The sequence below is a fragment of the Terrapene carolina genome, unplaced genomic scaffold, assembly GCF_002925995.2.
Source record: "Terrapene carolina triunguis isolate 2854851 unplaced genomic scaffold, T_m_triunguis-2.0 Scaffold234, whole genome shotgun sequence".
Taxonomy (NCBI): domain Eukaryota; kingdom Metazoa; phylum Chordata; order Testudines; family Emydidae; genus Terrapene; species Terrapene triunguis.
Genome location: NW_020664585.1, coordinates 17,380,701 through 17,402,339, shown reverse-complemented (window position 1 = coordinate 17,402,339; position 21,639 = coordinate 17,380,701). Strand labels below are relative to the sequence as shown.

The 21,639-nt window shown below is 41.0% G+C and overlaps 1 protein-coding gene across 4 annotated transcripts in view; it reads left to right on the top strand.

Annotated features, from left to right (window-relative positions):
- The first annotated feature begins 2,360 nt into the window (after positions 1–2,360).
- YPEL1 (yippee like 1) overlaps positions 2,361–21,639 on the top strand; it is a 42,652-nt gene continuing 23,373 nt past the window's right edge. The window contains exons 1-2 of one of the 4 annotated variants that reach the window (XM_024219462.2): positions 2,361–2,742; positions 10,600–10,882. In XM_024219462.2, coding sequence (XP_024075230.1) covers positions 10,766–10,882 — 117 coding nt within the window. In that variant the 5' untranslated portion in view covers positions 2,361–2,742; positions 10,600–10,765. Of the gene's footprint in view, positions 3,691–4,655; positions 4,735–10,599; positions 10,883–21,639 lie in introns of those variants that run through there. The other 3 variants (XM_024219461.2, XM_024219460.2, XM_024219463.2) reach the window with 3 other exon arrangements.

The window sequence follows — 21,639 nt, the reverse complement described above, 5'->3', positions numbered from 1 at the left end:
TTTATTGTTTTTGTTTTTTGACAGTAGCACCTACTGTCTCCACTCAAGATCAGGGTCCCATTGTGCTAGGCACTGTACAAAAACATAGTAAGAGACAGACCTTGCCTTAAAACACTCATAGTTTAACTAGTATAGAAATGAATACTTCTTAGTTTGGTCTCTTCCCTGGTTTTCCATTTATTCAGACTATTTCCTGTCCATCGCCAAAGTTTCATTAGAAAATCCACAGTATTTTCAACCAAGTAATGTATCAGTACAGAAATGCAGATCCATTTGGATAAGCCTTAACCTAAAAAACTGAGTGCATCCTTGACCTGTCCACATCTTAAAACAAAGGGGAATAGATGGCTATCCACCAGGGAAGCATGTCTATATGTTACCAGGGAAACAAACAGCAAAAATAAAGGAACCCTTGGTGTCCTTGTCATTTAGATTTTTTTCAACTGGAAACAGGGCCCGTGTTAAAATAATGAAGACATTGTTCTGCCTTCAGGACTGTGTGCTGTCCTCACTGGATGACAGACATATCTTTCTCCCCATCATGTTGTCACTCATAAGGAGAGCCACCCAGGTATATATTCAGAGGAGAACCATTGATATTTTCTAATCCTGGAGCAGTGTGCAACACACCCATCTTCTAATGAACTCCAACCACCTCAAGCTGTGGTCATGGCAAATGTCTCATATTAAGCAGGGTCGAAGCTAATAAGTATTTTTGGACACTCGTAAAGAGGAGTTGGACTTAAACTGAATGCATGGTGGGGAGTAAGGATACAAAGAAACTTTAAAGGTGACCTGCAAAGGGAAGAAATTGGGCTTGTGCCCTCTTTTGCTTCTTTATGCTATATACAGCGATAGGTTTAAACTTTCAAAATAGTATAAGGAATTTTAGACAAATCTTCCATTAAAATTAATGGAAGATGTGTCTCTAAATCCCTCAGACTGCTTTGGAAAAAAAAATCAACCATAAGTCATTGCTGCTTTTTCTTTCCTATGTCATATCTGTTATATTAAACTTCTGTGTTGTCACCCATTTTTCTCAATGTAAAATGTTTTAATTAGCATCATAATTATTGTGGCCATTTTAGAATTAGGACTACTGGTTACATTGCCTTTTTCTTATCTCTAGATGTCTATTGAAATGTAATCGTTTTCATGTGTCTCCTTTGAACAATAGTGTGTACTAATCAGAAACAAAAACAGACAGCAAAAGGAAAGATTAAAAAAAAAAAAATCCTGCCTGTGAGAAACTGTGCAGGGTGTTAGCTGGAGCTGCCCCCAGAAACGATGATTTAGGGGTCAGGCCATGGAAGGCATCAAGGGAGATGAGAAATGAAAGGGGCTAAGATCCCTTTTTTCTTTGCACTGGTGGTGGCAGAATGCTACTGTCCCCAAAGGGCTCAAGGGGCCCCGATTTAGTCTTATCCCCAACCTATCCCTCATTTTATTGAATCTGGAGGTTTTAACAAGTGTTAAAGCGGGGGCGGGAGAGTATTTTGGGGGTTTGTGAAAGTAATTAGTATTGGTGGGAGTCGTCGAGGGGCTCCCAATGGACGAGTCTCTGCTTGGCAGGGGGCCCTGTTGTGCAGCTCTTGTGTCCTCCCTCTTTCATTGCTCCCCCTTCTCCTTCGTGCCCCGGAGAGCGCGGATTTCACTGTCGGGCTGTCCTGCGCGCTCCGCTGCTGTGGGCTACGGTCATTGGTCCCAATCGCCGTCGTCCCTCTGGCGAGCCGAGCCAGATCCCACTGGCCCGCTGGGGGGGTCTCCCTGTGCAGACGGGGGTTTGTGGCTGTTACGTTCTCCTTGAGCCCGTGGCAATGGCCCGGGGCCCTAGGCTCTGTCTGCCCCGAGTCTTAGCTTGCGGCTGCAGTGTGGCTCTGCGCGTACCTCCAACCCCGCCGCCGCTCCATGAATGAAGTGACTCAGGGCGCAGATGCCAGCCGCACAGCGACGCCAGCTGGGGTAGAAACAATGTAGCGAGGCGGGGTCACCGCGCAGGGCTCGCGATCGCCAGAGAACACCGCACGCGCCGCCTATTATTTATAATCCCTGTCTCCCGAGCCAGACCGCGCGCAAGCAGCAGCCTCGCTTTGGCGCGAGGCCTCAATTCCCATTGGACACCCACAGCGTTCCACTTCTTCGCACGCAGGGAACTAAGGACGCAAGCGACTAGACCACGCGCTCCCTTGTCTCGCGCTCTCCCCCAACAAAAGAGGAGGAGGAAGGGGGATTTGGCGTCGCGCGCTTTCCCGGGGGTTGACTGGTGGAGCGCGCTGGCTCTCACGCTCTCCCCCTACCGGCACACACACGCGCGCGCGTTCTGATTGGCCGCAGCCAACGTTCTTCGGAGACGGTTTAACTGCAGCAGCGAGGTTCAGTGAGAGGAAAACAAAACAAAGGAGCGTAGCGGCGCGGGCGCCGGGATGCCTCGGCCACCTCTCAGTCCCGAGGGGAGGAGACACGGGCCCGGCCCCCGGCTCCCCTGATGACCCTGGGCGCTGCAGCCGCCGCGGGGAAGACGCCCCTGAGCCTGGGGAGGGGGAAGGACCCCCCGGGCGCACGCAGAGCCGCCACCTGAGCGGGGCATTAGGGGCCACGGCCACTAGACCCTCCCCTCGCCCCAGCTGGCAGCGACGGAGGCTGCTCTTTCCCCGTGCCAAGCCAGCCCCCCACGGAGGGAGGGAAGGGGGGCCACAGCTGCGTGGAACCCGCGGGGGTCCGGCCTGGGCAGCGGAGCCGCCGGTGAGTACCCAGCCCGCGCAGCGAACCAGGCGACAGCTCCCCCAACCCGAGGGACCCTCCCCCGCTTGGCCACCGCCGCCCCAGTCGGTAGCCAGCCGTGGCGTTTCCTCCCCGCGCCTCAAGGACCCGGCGGCGGCTTTCGGTGTCGGCGAGGCGGGAAGCAGAGGCAACTTTCCTGGCTTGGCCCGGCGGGCTCGGGCTCTATTTATAGCGCCTGGAAGTGACGGCAGAGCTGCCCCGGCCGGCTGCCGCCGCCGTGTTACCGGGCGGATTGTGAGGCTTTGCATTGCTCCGGGGGCAGCAGACCAGACGGCGCTGCGGGTCCAGAGGGCGGCTAGCCCCTTCCCAGCCGGGCTGATCCCCGACCCCTTCGCCTCCCCCTGTCCCAGCGCCGCCCCTCCCAGCCTCCCCTGCTGGAGCGGGCTAACTCGGCCAAACCCCGCCGGCAGCCGCCTGCCAGCCGCGGGGCTTTGTTTGTAAACAGTGGGGACGCTTCGAGCCTTTTCCAAGGTCCTGTGGTGCGATCCGAGGCAGGCCGCGGCGCACAGACGCTGTGGGGATCGCTGCTGGGGCCGGAGGTCGCTTGGCCGGACTGCAGAGCCCTGACGGATTAGGATCCCCCCCTACCTTGCATGCAAAGCCCTGTGAAATCTCCCCCCTCCCCCACCTGCTGCTGCATAACAGTGCCCAGGGCTGAGCGCGGGCAGGCTGCAGGCAGAGCAGAGCGTTTTCCTTCTCGCTGCTGCGGCGTCTATGAAAAGTTACATTGTCCTGTAAGCCTCGTAGATACTGTTGCAAACGAAAAGCGGCACCATTTACGGAGGTAACTTTGCGCGCTGATACTGAGGATGGAAACTCATTTGCAAAACGAGCTTGAAATGGGAACAGACGAATAATCGCTTACTATTTAAAACTTTCCAGTAGGGAAACCAAGATCGATCTGTGGAGGTAACTTTCAGCTTAATTGTGTTTATTTTAGTTGATCTATACACTGGCTACTAAAAATCAGGAATGAGATTTAATAATTGTCGATTTGATATATTGCAGAGTGTTTGCTTGATTTGAAAACATGGAGCCGTATCTGATTAAATTGACTTTCCTGCATTTCTTTTTTTAAAAGAAAGTGTATTCGAATCTTAGTTTATGAACAGTGTATGTGTATTTAAAACAAAAAAACCCTGTCGGGCTTGTTGGTGCCAGACAAAACATTCATTTCCCCCATTTTTGTATTGAATGGATTAGGAGAGTGGCCCCTTAAATAGTCAGGTGCCTTGAGTTAACTATTTTCTACTTTATTTTATTTTTGTCATTACAATTCCTGGTGTGACTCTCGAGTTGATCTTACTAAGAGTGGTGGGAAAACTGCCTAGACAGTCATTCAACTGAATTAACTATTAAGTTGTCAAGAAACCGATATATTTTGGTTGACTTAATATATCTAACTTAGCTATGAATTTCTTAAAGACTGGGAATTTTAGTCTGTAGTTGCCTTGTTGCTGATGTAGGGGCCAAACTTAAATACATTTCAAATCAAGAATAGATTTCCTAAGTCTCTTTTAAAGCACGAAAGAGGAGTCAGTGGTTTACACACAACTCTATAAGGTAACCTCTCCAAAAAATAAGCTGTTAGGAATCACAATGAGAAATGCTGTGAAGATGGCATATTTATTAAATGTTAAAAGCTTTGAATAGCTAGCTATAGGTCAGCTGCTAACCTTGTTAAACAAGATTGACTAAAATGTTCAGTTACCTAGATCTGAAATTCAAGTACTCATGTCGGTTACCTGGTGGATAATAGTACTGTCCTTAGACTGCATCTGCTTTAACATGCTTCCTCTCATTGTTTGTTTACACATCCGGGAGCATGGTTGGGGACTGCCCACTTCATTACGATTGGCTGATACTTGGCTACCAAATTTGGACATCCCATTCAGTGATGTCATGCTGCTAGATGGCAGCAGAACTGAAATTACATGATGAAATATATGAATTGTAAGTTCAGATTTAAATGCTAAGTTTCTTTGTTCAAGAAGTTAACATGTTTTAAGAATTGTAAACGTTGTCAGCCTCCAATAACAGAGGGATCGAGAAGCAATGTCAGTAGATTGTAAATACCAAGGTGAAACTGAGAATTATCTTTAACCAATGTGATATATGCCATCATGTGCCAGCAATGCCCCCTTTGCCATGTACATTGGCCAAACCGGACAGTCTCTACACAAAAGAATAAATGGACACAAATCAGACGTCAAGAATTATAACATTCACAAACCAGTCGGAGAACACTTCAGCCTCCCTGGACCCTCAATTACAGACCTAAAAGTCGCAATTCTGCAACAAAAAAAACTTCAAAAACAGACTCCAATGAGAAACTGCAGAACTGGAATTAATTTGCAAACTGGACACCATTAAATTAGGCTTGAATAAAGACTGGGATTGGATGGGTCATTACACAAACTAAAAACTATTTCCCCATGTTAATTTTCCCCCACCTTTTTTACTCACACCTTCTTGTCAATTGTTTAAAATTGGCCATCCTGATTATCACTACAAAAGTTTTTTTTTCTCCTGCTGATAATAGCCCACCTTAATTAATTAGTCTCGTTAGAGTTGGTATGGCAACCCCCATTTTTTCATGTTCTCTGTGTGTGTGTGTGTGTGTGTAGATATATCTTCCTACTGTATTTTCCACTGCATGCATCTGATGAAGTGGGTTTTAGCCCACGAAAGCTTATGCCCAAATAAATTTGTTAGTCTCTAAGGTGCCACAAGTAGTCTTCGTTCTTTTTGCTGATACAGACTAACACGGCTACCTCTCTGAAACCTTTAAAATGTTAGTTTCTGAAGCTCCATCTCCTACACCACACCCTCCAACATTCACTCTAATACTTAAATTTATTTTGTTTTTAATGCTTTTGACTAGTAAGAATCATTCCTCTTAACTCTGAACCCTTTTGCAACTGGCCCTCTTATTTCTGTTGCCAGATAATTGTGCAGAGTTGAGCTATTAACCCATAAGCAGACATTTAAAGTATGTTTGGATACTGTTGAGATTGTTTGACTCCTAGATTTTGTCATGGTGTTTGTATGTGCTCATCAACACCAAGCATAGTTTATGCATGGTATCTAAGAGTTGTAACTTTTGACACTACCAGGATTCTATCACTACTTTTGATACAACCAGGAGGAAGGTAAAATGCTGAATATCTTTGATCCTGATGAATTTTATAAATATAATTATCAGTAACCTAGAACAAGCAACTAACTTTTGGAGTATCTTTAAGGCTAGTACTTCCTGAGTCATATATGCAATAGTTTAAAAGATGGTTAGACTGTACATATTTGCAGACTTATTTTCTTGTATTATGCTTGTGGTTATTCTGTAATCTCTTGCTTTCCAATCAAGAAAAGTACTTCAATATGTTCTTGGATTAATTGCTTGGTTTGGGACTGGGGGCTGTGTTTTCTAATTTTCATAATATGTTATGGATTCAATTTTATATTTTTCTCATTATATTTAGTGGCTTTTTTTCTTTTTGACAGCAGAGAAATAGAGTGTGTTGAGTTATTTCAACAGGGAAAAAATACACTGAAGTCATGTGGTTCCTGCATCTTGGCATCAGAGAAACCATTTCTATTTTAACTAGCAAGTAAAAGGTTTTGCTCTGAGGATTATTATTTAACTCTCTATCTTTTCCCAACATGATTTATATTTTAAAAACTAGTGACAGTAAAATTCAGAACTTTCTTAAAGTCAGTCAGCTAATGCCTTCAGGGATATAGATAGTAAGCCTATAACCTAATATTCAGTCCCCTTTTTGACAACAGTTAAAATAGCTTGAGTTGGTAAAGTGCTTTTATGACAAATCTTATAAAATCTGCCAATTTTAAAAAAATTCATTCCACCTAACATTGAAGTTATGAGCTGTGTATAATTTTTTTAATGAGGAAATCCAAAATAAATCAGGAGCAAATGGTATTCTTTACTAATCACATATTGAATGTGTGCCCTAAGGCCCCAGTCAGGATATGGGGAGCACTGTGTTGTGAATTGTACTAACACTCAAGAAGACCGTTCCTGTCTGGAAGGGCATACAGCCTAAAAGCCACAAGACCAGATAAATTGTTGGGGGGAGGGGGAGGGTTCAGGCTATATCATGATAGTTTACGTGCCTTTGTTACTTTGTGTTAGTGAGGGAGAATGGATGAGGGAAATAGATCAACAACACTCTTGAGGATGGATATGAAGAGTATGGTGTTATGGAGAGAGAAAGAAGGATGTCAGGGGAAATAAGGCTGTTAACAGAGACACAGTGAGGGAGGAGTTGGAAGGAGGAGAAGGCAAACAGCCAGTCAGAAGAGACTGAAAGTGCAGATCTGATGACATCACTGCTGTCCAGTAACTGTGAAAATGCATTGCTGCAGCTCCTGCTTCCCAGAGGCCGGCCTGCAAGTGGCAAGTCTTTCCATCAGAAGTTCCTGCTATTCCTTCCCTAAACCCATATTGCTGGAGGGAAGGGCACATAGAGGCTGTTGTCTTGAATTGCACAGTTTGGAATCTGTGTAAAACTTCTCATTTTTTGACTTCAGAATTCTGTGTACATTCAGATTTTCAGGGCAACCTGTGGGTCATGGTCTTGGCTAGACATTTGTGGTGTAAGTAGCAATAATATGCAATTGTCATGGTTCTTGACAATCACTGCAGTTCAGAGACCTGTGGGAAGCTGCTCTGGAAACTGACCCTAGACATGTTTGGTTTTTTACTTCTTGGCACAGTTATGGGCAGTAGTGTTTTTTATCTGGCACTTTTTATCTGCAGGCTGAGGAAGAGAAAATTGCATTGACTTAGTTCAGGTTTGGAAGTTTGCCTTCCATTTTTTTGAAGCAACGTATGAAGGACTACTTTATGAGATGCAAAAATCCTGTGGGGTCTCTCTTCTTGGAGATGAGAATATGGTTTTGCCAAAGGAGCCGTGGGAGGTCTTGGGAATGTTTGAGGGCAACACTTTTTAATTGAAGGGTTAAAATGTCAAGTCTCTAACAAAAGACTTCCTTTACTCAGTTTCCATCACTTGGATTTAAAAGGCATGAAACTCAAACTAGAGTTTTAAACAATCTGACTTTAGAGTAGAAGGAATATTTTTAAATTGGTTAACTTTCACTCTGTTACCTCTTGTAATGTCATTATTTCACTAGTTCTTCAGTCATCATCCTAAGAGGCCTGATCCAAAGCCCTACAATTTCTGTGTGTATTTTTTACTTTAGAAATTCAGATCCTGTTTAGTCTTAGAGACATGGGCCCTGATACAAAGCCCAGACAGTGTTTTTGGATTAGGCCTAAAGTCTCCAAATCTGAGGGGGCAGGGATATGGACAACTTTCAGGGCTTCTTAAGAGGTCATAGAGAAATGAGAGAGCAGAAGCCCCCCTGCCCTCCATTTGCAGGTTACCTTTAAAAATGAAATCTGCAGAAATTGCCTTGGTCCCCTCCCCCCTACCTGGGAAAGTGGATTTTTCAAGCCCTGGTGGGTTTTTGAGGGGTGGTTTCTTTCTTTGCATATACATTGCACTTATCCGTAGTAGCTTTCTATAAATAGACTTCTAATACTGTCGTTAGATCTTAAAATGCAGTGATATTTCAGGATGGCTATGCCGAGAGAATATAATGATGCCATAGTGATGTGCATTGTAATTAATCATGTATTGAAACTGACAGGAGTAGTGGCCTACAATAAAGAATTTTTTGACACAAATCCTTGTCACTGGCAAAGATGGGGAAAGGAAATATAAAAATGTATGACAACTTAATAGGTTTTTAGTAAAACATTTTATGTTGGGATTAGGTCTACAATATTGGTGTTTATCCATGTGTCTTATTTGTCTAGATTTATTTCAAATGTACCATCTTGGGCTCTGGATGCATGTTAGGCAAACTGTGAAATTAGTTACCTGCCAGATCCTTTCCATTCTTCAAACCTCATCTTTCTCCACTCCTGCCCACCCTTAAAAACTCTTGGGGAAAACAGGTAGGCCTTGTTATGAACAGAGGACATGCCCTTATTGGCAACATGTTCCCATTTAAAAAAAAAAAAAAAAAATGAAGTAATATAGACATCCCTCTACATTTTTGTTGAGGACTGTTTCCTTACAGTTAATTATACAAATAGAATTCTCTGAAGTCTTTAATTTTATAAAATATGCACCCATCCTTTTATTAGCTTGAGGTAAAAATTCAAAAAGAGCTGATGCGTGTGGTCTTTATACCTCCCGAAGCAGGCATTATATGTTCATATGGTTGTTTCTCAAGACAGTCTGATTTGTGATAATTTACTTATAAATTGCTTCCTTGAAGCAATCAGTGGAATACATGTAATTCAGGAGTGTAAACTTACATTTTGTGGCAATATGAGAAGTAAATCACCTTTCTGCATTTTGAAATGTTAACAATATTTCAGGTGGTGCCGCTTTTCCAACCGTTAACTAAAGCAGTTGAAAAATAAAATGCAAAGTTATGTAAGGGTGGGTGGGTGGCTTTAAATGGAAAACACATTGTCATGGTGGTCTCACATGGTTTATGCTTGATATCATTTGTTTCATTCTTTTGTCAAACCAAATTTCATTTAGACCTATACAAAAATAGTTGGAGTTTTAGGTGGTGGTTGATTATTTCTTCCATATAGCAGCTAGTGATTGGCTGATTAAACTTTTTGTTTGGGTTTTTTTGGTTCATCAATCACAGATGAACAAATCAATTTTAGTTTCCAGCTATACTTAGGCTACTGCTTTGTTATTAACAGGAAAGAGTAGACTTTTTTTTCTCTTTAACTCTCATATTATCTAGCTAGTAAACCGAACATGTGCTCTTTATTCTCACTTTTCATAAAGCTAATAGAAAAGACCAGAAGTACAGTGAACTACATTGGCACTTTTATTTCAATACCTCTGGTATTGATCCATTGTACCTGCAGCATAATGATTGGTGGCATAATAGGTGATCTTTTGTACAGCATCACTGAATTAGTAACCTTCATGCTTGGATTGTTCAGTTGCTTTGAGTCACGTAATATATTAAGTAATGTTTTAGTAAACAGATCTGTAGCTTGCAGATGCAAATTTTACTTTCAAGGTAGAAGATTATAGAAAAGTATAGCCTTCATTTTTTGTATATTTATATAAAATGTCACAGTGTATGTAATACGTTATTTCCTCTAAGGAGATCTGAGGATCAAGAATGTGTACAACATTTTGAACATAGAAAATAGAATTCTTAATATTTACGTGTAGGTTGTAAAATCTGTTCTCCGCTACTGAAATTTGTTAGATATTAAGATTTTGGTAGAGTAAGGGAAAAAAATAATAGTTGAAAGAACTGATTAGTCTTGGTGGACAGAAGACTGGTCTAAAAGGCTCTAACTTTGTAGCTGGGGAATAGTCTGATCTCAAAATAGTGCAAATTTTTGGTCAGGATTTTATTGTGTTTATGTATCACATTTGACTTCAAGTCCAGTGCTTGTGAAATGCCCTGGAAGTTGAAAAAATAGACACAACTCCCCACTGCCTGTGTGTTCTGGAGTTTAGCATGGGTTTATGAGTTTAGCAAGTGCAGGTTTCCCACACTACTTCCACTTCTTATTTTAGTGTCTACCAAAGTTGTTGAAAAGCTAGTTCAGTCTCCATCCCTTTTAGTACTTTGCCTTTCTGCTGAGACTGCTAAACAAAGATGTCCATTGCGTTAGTGGGTTTTGGAGTTTTTTGAAGGGGAGATGGAGGTTAAAGTTCTGAAATCCAAGAGAATAGTTGAATGTATTTATAAGATATTCCTGGCTTTTAAAAAGTTGTCTTCTCTGTTTACTTGCAGGTTGTGATTGTTTCTCTTGTGGCATCTGTGTGGAAAGTGCCACACACACTACAGAACAACAACGGCTTTTGCTTGCATTTTCCAGTGTTTTTTTTGTCAGCGAGTTCAGCAAAGTTGTAATTCTTCAAGTGCCAGCCCTGAGCTGAGTGAGGAGCCACCAGCAGAGATGGTAAAAATGACAAAATCAAAAACGTTCCAGGCTTACCTGCCGAACTGTCACCGAACCTACAGCTGTATCCACTGCAGAGCCCACCTAGCCAATCATGATGAATTGATTTCCAAGGCAAGTGATTTGTTTAGAGACTTCATGTGGGGTTTTTTAACCAAAATTGTTGTCATTGGGTCAGTACTTCCAATACATAAGTGGTATAAATCTGATGCATACTTCAAAGTATCTTCCCAAGAGCTCCATTCTTGGGTCATAGATGCATTATACTGAGGAATGGATGTTTTCTAGAAACTTCGTGTAAAGCCCCATCATCGCAGCCCCCCACGAATAACAGGTAGGTGCTACTTTTGAGATGTGCCTGATCTTTACCAGACCAGGACTAGATGTGATAAGTTTGCTAAGGAAGGAAACTGTCTGAGGGAAGTATAGAGCTCAGGATTGGGAAATTCTTCTTGTTAAATTGATTCAAAAGATTCATCTACTAGAGAGAGGTCACAAAATTAGCTCGTATTACACAATCCAGTGGATCAACATGAAGTCCATCACTACATTATCTAAGCCCTTCCTTCTCTCTCATTAGTATATACCATCTGGTTAATTTGTGGAGCTTAAAAAACTGATTACTCTGAGGAATGTTCAAGCTCAAGTTTAAATTTCATAAAGAAATTCTGAAGCTTTTGAAATGATCTAGCCCTGTCCTTTATATCAATTGTTGAAAGAAACTAAGACTCCATAATCATGTAGTAAAATTTAATACCGAGGGGAAAATATAAAGTGACGGTGCTTTAAGTCAAATTAGGTTTCTGATGGAGCACCCTGTAAATATTTTCTAAGGAAAAAATTCAATTCAATTTTCAAACTTTGGGTTGTTGTTTTTTAGTGGGTGTGTGTTGGGGATGGGGGAAAGGATGGGACTTTCTCTGCCGATAGTGTCTCTTCAACAGGTAGAGTGGTTGAGCCAGAGAACATCCTTCTTGAGGCCGTCCCTTATTTCTTCCCATCTTCTCTGTCCCCCACCATCATCACCCTCTGTTGCTCCTGCCTGCTGGTATCTTTAGCAGCATTGAAGTAAAGCTGCTTCCTTGAGGAGTCCCAGGAAGTAAAGAAGCCACTCCTTTTAAGTACCTTCAGTGTTCCCTAGTCCTCTGCAGAGGCCTGGGGAGTGAAGGAGGTTCCTTGGGCCACACACCCTTTTACCTGCACCTCAACCTTTTGTGCTCCTCAGCTCCATGTACATCTCCTGGGAGGAGATGACATTTCTGGCTCCAAACACAAATGCGAGCAATATTGCTTGTAGATATCCTCTTGCAGGCCTGCTCTTCTCCTCTTCCATTCCTCCTGTTCCTCTTCTCTCCTCCCCCCCCCCCCCCACCCCCCCCCCCCCCCCCCCCCCCCGCCCAACACAAAAAACACACACAAAAGAAAGGGTGAGTGATGTGCTGTGCTAATGCACAAAGCAGGAAGTGTGACTGATCAAATGCAAAACATTGAAACTGACTATATACAAAGTGCTGTCCAAAGCATACATTTATTAAATTCAGAAAAGATACAGGCTCTTTAGTTCTAGAAACCATAAATATTGCTTTTAAAAAAAACTGTAGGAAAATACAAGCAGAAATGTGACTCAAATTTTTTTTAATCACAAAGAAAAATATTAAGGTAAGAATCACCTTTTCTTCAACAACACTCCAATATAAATTTCAAGAAGGAGACATGACTTCATTATTCAACACACACTGTAAGTAAGTGGAAGGTTAGATTTGAATAATTGAGGGGGGGAATGTTTTCCAGATCTGTGGAGTTACTGGGAATTGTATTTCATACTAAACAAATGGAGGAGGAGTATGGCAAACTTTACCAGCAAAGTTCAGAAAGAAAACTAGAACACTGAACTTTCAAGAAAAAAAATGAGATCCACCACATGTGGTTGGTATCTACCTTCCCATCCAGTAGACTTTTCTAAGGTAATCTAAATGTGATGCAACAAGCTCTTTAGTTTGACAGTATTAAGGTTTACCATAATTCCCAGACAGGCAGATAGGTATAAAGGTTTTGAAAGAGGTCTTGATAATAAGAATATCTCTTGAATATATGCTCCAGTTAGATCATAGGGTCGTACTACAACTTTAAATTGTCTAGAAAGGATTAAAAACCTGAGACCGTAAAACTTTGAAGAGGGGTTATTGAGCATATGGAGATTTAAAAAAAAAAATCGAAGTCCTGTGTGTTCAGATAAATTTAGCCTAAGAAATGTCTTCCAGACAGGAAGGATTCAGGTATATAATATAAAGTCTCTTGTTTAATACTGGTTTCCTATTCTCCAGTGAAGGTTTCTCTAAACCAAGCTACCAAACTTTTAAATGTTTGCAGATTGGCAAGTCAGCAAAATCACATTTATGGCCAATGTTCCCTAAACTCTGAGTTTCCTGCCTTTTTTTATGTTGTCACAATCTGTTGGTATATGTTGTGTGTCAGATCTAGAAATGCATTAAATGTGAGGTATTTTTGCTTGTAAATAAAAATGTACTTGATTCTTTGCTGCTTTCTGACATACTGTACTGCTATAGTTGGGACCTGGGCAATAAAGGCAAATGAAAGGGAAAATGTTCAATTATTTAAAGCTCAGCATGTGTGAGAGAGAGACTTTGTAAGAGTGCATAGACAAATATAATGTTGTGTGAACACTTCTACATTTGAGGGGGGGTTTCTTTCAGCACAGAATATTAATTCCTAATGTGGAATCTTGTAACCTGTAAGCCTCTACGACACATAGTGCACCCACTGGAAAAATGAAGAGTTCACTACTAACTTAAAAAAAACAACTGTAATTGTACTGTTAGAATTTTAACCTTCAATACTATCTTAAAACAGACCATTAACATACTTGAATGATATATTTAGGCACTGTATTTAGAATTATACCCAAGTATAATTGGTAGTTGTAACTCTGAATTTTCTTCTGTCATTCTTGCAAACTGTCCTTCCTTCCTGGATCTCCTGTTCAATGTAGTGCCCTCTTAAAACATGTATTCATTAAAAATAATGGGAACATGAATATATCTGGTGTGTGTGGCAACAGTTGAAGATATTTTAAACAAAAAAATACTTTAAATAATAAAAGGCAATGGGGTGATTCTGTACTCCAGAGACTGTTGGTATACATTTGCCATCTGAAGCAAAAATATTTGACTTTGATTGTATAGAATTGCAATAAATAAATATGCTGTACTGCAGTCTATGAATTGTATTGAAGAATAGTACTTTGAAATCCAAAGAAAAGAGTGCATGACTTAAAGACCAACCATTAAAATTGTCACTTCCTCATTAATAGAAAACTAAATGTAAGCTATCATTTTATGAATACTACTCAGTTGTGGATATAACATAAGAGATGTTAGACTGTTTAGATTAGAAGGAATAATAGTTTAACCCTTATGCTGTCTTCTCCAACATTTCTTTTCTGAGAACATATTTTGAAGTGATCCATGGGAAGCATGTAGATGTTTGTGCTGTCTTAGCATGTATTAAAAAAAGACTGTAAAGGAGACCTTGTAAACCCTCCCCTGCTGGTTTTTTGTATTGAAATTTTCTGGTTGTGACTTTCTGTTCTTTCTTAAGTACTAGAACTCATGGGATTATGATGTTTCAAGAGACTGAAACAAGGAAATTGGTGATGGGGAGAAGATAAATCGCTGAACTTTTTTTTTTCTTTTTTCTTTTGAGACTTATTTTTAACTTTAGAGAAAAGCTAGCCTAGCAAGAGATTCTGTCTCCCTGTTGCTTCTGTTCAGGGCTACACAATCCTACTCCAGATTGCTTGTTTTCCAAGGCTTCCTCAGTGAAAACAGGACAAGCGAGACTTGATAATCCAAACACAGCACTTTCTAAACTGCTCTGTGGTGCTGGTGGCTCTTGTTTCCAGCAGAGATAAATACTTGTTAGAGGAGACTGTGAAATGTCTTGTCCTTTTTAAAAAAATCAAATAATTAAAGACAGCTATACAGTAACTCCTCGCTTAACGTTGTAGTTATGTTCCTGAAAAATGCGACTTTAAGCAAAACAATGTTAAGTAAATCCAATTTCCCCATAAGAATTAATGTAAATGGGGGGGTTAGGTTCCAGGGAATTTTTTTTCACCAGATAAAAGACCACACACACACACACACACACACACACACACTCACACACTAAGTTTTAAACAAACAATGATGATTGTGAAGCTTGGTTGAGGTGGTGAAGTCAGAGGGTGGGATATTTCCCAGGGAATGCCTTACTGCTAAATGATGAACTAGCACTTGCTGAGCCCTCAAGGGTTAACACATTGTTGTTAATGTAGCCTCACACTCTACAAGACAGCACAAATGGAGAGAGGGGAGACAGCATGGCAGACAGAGAGAGACACCCTGTGTGTGAGCAAAAGAGATATGCATTGCTCCTTTAAGTACGCTGACCCCACTCTAAGTACATTGCCTTTTTAAGTAAATCAGCAAGTTGAAACAGCAGCTGCTGCCAGCAAGCTCCCTCTGTCCTGAGCCCTGTCATGTCCCCTCTGCTCTATGGACATGGGGTAAGTGGGAAGCAGGGGACACCCTGACATTAGCCCCCCTCTTCCCCACCCCCCTTGCACAGCAAGCAGGAGGCTCTGGGGAGCAATTCCAAGGCAGAGGGCAGGAGCAGCACATGGCAGTGGGGGAAGGGACAGCTGATAGCCTGCTGGGCAGCTGCTGCACAGGGAACTTAGGGGAGTGGGGAGCTGATAGGGGGGCTGCCAGTCCACCTTGGTTCCAAGCCCCCACCAGCTAGCTCCAACAGGCTGCTCTTTCTGTAAGCAGTGGACAAAGCAGGTGGCTGCCAAACAATGTTATAAGGGAGCATTGCGCAACTTTGAACAAGCATGTTCTCTAATTGATCAGCAACGAAACAACGTTAACCGGGACGACTTTAAGTGAGGAGTTACTGTATTTAATTTCCTATTACTTTTTCATAGGTAATCAATTATTATAGCTTCCACAGTAATGCTTCTTAATACAAAATGGGAGGGAAGGTGGTCCATGCTATGAAACAGGGATCCCTACTCTAAGGTGTTAGAGTGCCGTGATGGTAGTTATAGTTTTTGTTTGTTTTTAAATTCAGCCCTTCTGTCATAGAAAAGCTAAAAAACCTAAACACTTTCCCTCCCTACAGGCCTCTTTTAAGTTACGGTGTGGCGAAAAATACTCTTTTGTAATTTACATTTCCTCTAGCTCTAGACAGCTATAATGTATTTCTGAAGTGGCTTTGTCTTATATAAAAATAATTCTAACTCTAACTTTCTCAGTTTATTTTGATTGAGATGCTATACTTGTTGTTAACCAAAAGCTGAATTACCCTCCCCCCCCCCAAAAACCGAGTAATTTTTAAACGTTTTCTAATTTTAAGACAAACTTCCTCTTCTCCAAATACAAAAACAGCAAGCATACTCCCTCCTTTCTTTTTGCTAAAGCCTATCTGCCAACCTTCACTGGAGGATTGTGTCCTCCTTTGTGCTGTAAGCAGTCAGCTGAAACAGTTGCCAGTTAGGAGAGCAGTACTAAAATGATTTGCTCCTTCATTTTATTGCCAACAGTTCTGCCAGTCCACTCTGGACAGTATTTTCCTGCCTTTTGGCCTATTCATGTAGAACTTTCTATATCTTCCCCCTTCCTCCCTACCCCCTTGGCCACCTTTCAATAGAATATGCTAATTTTTGAGAGGCACTAGCAACTACCTATAGAAACAAAAATTATATTGGTTTTTATTCAGCTTTGAACATTACTTTTGGGGGGAGGGATGGGCATTCAGACAGTGAAGCATTCTTCTGTCAACTGCTCCAGTAATGAGTCCTTTAGCTATACTGTGGCTGTTGGAAACACACACAAACAAGGACAATCTCTGCAAAGCCAAAGAAATCTAAGATGCCCAGCATGTGGGTATCAGTTGCCCTCTTTACAGGTTATGCAAACGTTTTCCATTAGAAAGAGGAACACCCAACAGAGAGCTATCTTCAGAGAAACCACAAAGCTGTCCTTACTCCAAATCTCATAGACATGTAGAAGACCAGATAGATAAGGCCCCTTGACAGGCAACATCCCAACACAGATGACTCAAGCCACCAATGATATGGTAAGCAAGCACTCTTGTAATGATCTAGAGACCAGAATGCTTTAGTAGTTTGCCTTATGAAGTACTTACATAGATTGAGACCATCTTTAGGTGTAGTTTTATTTATTTAAGTAGTCTCCCTCCCTACAGCCTATGGAAAGCTTGAATTAGCCACAGCGTTCTTTGAAATCCAAATCAAATTAGATGCTCATGACTAGTAGAGCAGTCTTGCTGCTGGGTTCTTCATTCTAATCTTCCTTCTCTGTATGTTCTCTTCCCTGTTCTCCCCCCCCCCCCAACCTTCTTCGTGGCGCTGGGGGTGGGGGGGGGGGAGAATCCAGTATTTAAAATTGGTCAGAAAAATCTTAATCTCTAACTGTCTTTTCCACCTTCTTTACTGGGGAAAGTAATTTTATTGACTAGGCCAAGAGCAGTCTCAGGATAGACTGTTTTGAGGAGAGGGTTGGGTGTTTTGTTTTTTGTTTTGTTTTTTAAAATGTGTGTTCGCGTGCACAATAATGGTTAATCCTGACCTCTGAGCAAAATAGGACTTGTCTTTTTCCGTCCTTATCGTGTACAAGAAATGCCTGAAAATTTCTCCTCTTCCCCCGCCCCCCCCAATCTATTTTAAAATATGTATATATTTTCTCTCTTTATTTATTTAAAAACAGTATATTCAGCACTGTCTATCTTTAAAGACTGGTGACTGGAGAAGTAGTGCTATCACAAGACCTAAGAGTGCAAGTTCTTTAAGTGACAGGGGAAGGGATATTTTTAGTGTATTTAAAACTTTGTTTTTTGTTAATTCCCATTAAAATTCAGTGACTGCCTTTTTAATAAAGGAAAATTGTGTTTAAAAGGTGTGATACCTTGTCTTTTAAGTTACTGCTTTAGAGCTCACACACATTTTGAGGCCTCCCTGATATCCTTTAGCAAGACCAGTCTTGATACTTATGTCATTTCTAAGATTTTTATTTATTTATTTATTTATTTTTAAAGCAAGAAAAACAACTCAGAGTGGAGGGAGTGCCTTTCAGTATACTGCTTTTGTATGCAGTGCAAAAAAGGGGATACAAGCCCATTATTTAAAAAAATCCTTTGGAGGGCATTGATTTCATTGAGAGTCCTGTAAAGAACTCTGAAAAGCAAATACTGTATGGCCAGCTCATATATAAAAGAAAAAAAATCCCTTTTAATCAAAAGACACTAACAGGTGTGAATTGGGAGAGCCAAGCAAAACTGGCACTCTAATAGGCTGACCTTGAAACATTAAGCTGTTAAAAACAAGTTAGACCACATTCTAGCTAACGTAGATATGACTGACTTGCTTTTTTGGTCAAGGATATGCTGATCTTCTCCAGGGATGATCTTCCAAAAGACTAGACTGACACAATAGAGAGGTCTTTCAAAACTTTAAGCTTCAGCTGTAGATTTTTAAACTTCAGTGGCTTCCACAAGATTAGTTACAGCCCTTCTCACCTTGTCTGGTGATTTTAAATAAATTTGGAGATCAGTACATAAATGCCATTTTGAAGACGATTGAGGAAAGGTGACTGAGAGCAAAGATGCTTTGTAGAAAGCTTTATTGAGGAACTTTCTTATTGATGTGGCTATGAAAAGCAGATGTCCACACAAAATGGCTTTTAGCATGAGCTAAGATTATAGTAGGCAGAACTTTGGTGAAAACCTAGATGAAGCTTAGGTAAGCATGTCTCACCATCATCAAATGGAGTAATCAGACCATACACCTAGCTCAGATCTTTCCATCAGCCAGTGTGGCAAACAAATTACCACAAGTTACCTGGAAAACAGAAGTGGCTAAAGGTTTTAAGCACTCTTCTAACCACTTCAGTAGGAAGACAGACTAATTGGGCTGTCCTTGGCTTTCAATCTGTAGCTATAGAGCTGGGCTATCTGATTAACTTGCACAGTGAATTAAATTACATCAGACTAACAGATATTGGATGTGAAAGCTTATGTTAATGTTTTGAAATTATTAATACTCCAAGAATGAAGTTCCTGGAATCTCCAGTTTCTTCTCCCACCCTTATAAAACACTTTGAAATCTTTGATGGAGGGCACAAGAACAAGAAATTCTGTGGGGTCATACTCTTTGTAATTTCACACGTGCACAAACAAAAGTGGAAGGCTCAATAGAAGCATGAAGAGGTACAAATTCCTGATGAAAATTTGAGAGACAAGGTGGGTGAGGTAATATCTTTTATTGGACCAACTTTGGTTGGTGAAAGACAAACATTCAAGCTTAAGCAGCTCTTCTTCAGGTCTGGGAAATGTACTCAGACTGTCACTCCTAAATGTAAGGTGGAACAGATTGTTTAGCATAAGTAGCACATATTTCAAGGGGCTGTTCAAGGTGAAGTGGTCCGTTAACACCCCTCCAGTCTGTTTCCCTCATCTCTATCGGTCCATAATCTTAGCAGACATTTCTTGGTCCCCTAAGCAAAGATCATAGAAAACATCTCCAGTATTTGTTGTGAATTTTGAAAAAAGCTTCTTAACCCTAACCCATACTTTTAGCTTGGAATATTGATACATTTCCGGGAGAGGAAGGGCCTTCCTATCAATGGAAAAGAATAGGAGCTGAAGGAATCTACAAGACCAGTCAGTCTCCTAGAGCCTCGATTTGACCTTCTGGGAGTGATGATCATGGGGCTATAGATAATTTCTTGGACCTTTCATAAACTGTTGTTATTATATAACAGGTGATCTATTTGATCTCTTGGAAATATATAAGGAGAGTATTCTAAAGAGTTCTCCTGTTGTAGATCGAAGCAAGGTTCATTAGCTCAGCCAGTGCATTCCTATAGGGTGAGGAAGCTCATGGAAAGAGATGTCCAGAAGATAGCAAGTGCCTATTTTGTAAGCCCATTCACATATGACACTGGATATATTGTCCAGTAGGAAGCATTTGGCCCTAGATCATCAAGGTATTTAGACTCCTAACTTCTGTTGAAATCAATGGGAGTTAAGATCCTAAATAGCTTTGAGGATCTGGGCCTTAGAGCATTTCTCTACTGAAGGTGACAAGTTTTCTAATTAAATAGGCAGAAATAAAATTCATCCATAAGGGCAGTACACATGTAAGGGAAGACCAGCATAGTAGCAGACTGGTTAAGGAGGAGGACTATAATGTAAGGGAAATGTCCCAACAGACCACTATTAAATCAGATAGTTATTCTGTAGGAGAAACCATAGGTAGACTTGTTTGATTCAAATGAAAATGTGATGAGTTTCTTAAGGACAAGTTATCACTGAAAAGGTCATGTCAACTTCTGTATGCTTTTTCATTCATCCAGGAAGAAGGAACTGAGGGTAACAATAGATTTCCACTTGCTTAAAGATAAGGCTTTCTGGGAAAATAGGACTTTTTGTGGTAAAGCTGTTCAGGATGACTGACAGATGAAATCTACTCATGGAAGACCTAGTACTCCATCAGAACCTACTCTTTCTCAAGATGGCTGCATGGTTGTTGAAAGAGAGACAGTGGGGAAAAAAGCAAGATTATTCTGATTACATAATAGACAATAGCTTTGTTTCTAGAAAATCATCTACAATGCCAGAGTATACTAAGATTTGGAGATTTTTGTTTTTCTGCCATAAAGACAAGCCTGATTGCTGTCAGATCAATTATCAAGCTGATAATTTTACATGATTCAAATGGGCCCTCAATACTGCTTCTGCTAAGGTCTACGGGTTGAATATTTTCCTTTTCTGTTCAAGACCAGCAAAGTTAAGCAAAGATCCCCATGTGAAGCATTGCTGAAAGACTAAATATAAAAGCCTTCAAAAGCTTTTTTTGTGTACTCTTCTTGGAAGCTTAATTTTTGTTTTTAATCCTCTTAATTGTATCAGTTTGAGCTGATCAGCTCAGTTTTACTTTATCTTCTGACTATCCAAACTGCCCTTTGATTCTCTTTGCTCAGGTATGCTTTGCTCTTGCAGTTGGTTGAACATCATTGTTGTATAAGACACAACAACAAGACAGTGATGTGTACATTTCCAGGAATCAGTACACTTTTTTTTTACTTCAGTGGAAGTTACTTGCATCTTCTGTTGGGAAAATAGGACCCTTGGATTTTATCCCAACGTGAATAGAGAATTCAGTTCTTCCAAGGAATTAGTACTTCTACCCTACTATGGTTCATGAGAAGGAGAAGTCTTGGCAGAAACTAGATGTCAGGAAAACAGTTTTATCCTAAGTTATTTAGGAAGGCTGCTTTCTTCATTCTTTGCATTTTGGCTGGTGGGGGTGGGATGAGACTTTTCCCAAGTCTACTATTACAAAGTAAATGTGACATTTTAGAATGTTCCAAACCCAGAAGTTTATCTCTCCCCTCCTTTATGGCCTAAGGAATATTCTAAAAGATAATTGGTCACCTTGTGGGCTGAAAAGACCTCTGCGCCTACTGAAAAAATCCATAAGGGCTCCATTCATAACATTCTAAACTGGAGTCTTCTGCCCCAGATGCGCCTTTTTGTGAAGAAAGGGAGACCTCTGTTTGTCAGAAGCATGACTTTAAATCCTCAAATCAATCTTTGGTTGATTTCTCATATATATATATATATATATATATATAGTGACAAAGTTCCTCCTCTATCTTGGTGGGTCCTGCGCTTATTGGTGGATTTTTCTTGCCTCAGAGATTCACCATGTGGGTTGGGGAACAGCCCAGAGACCTTCCCGTCTGGAAGAACCCACAGTCCAGGTCAATTGGGAGGTTTGGGGGGAA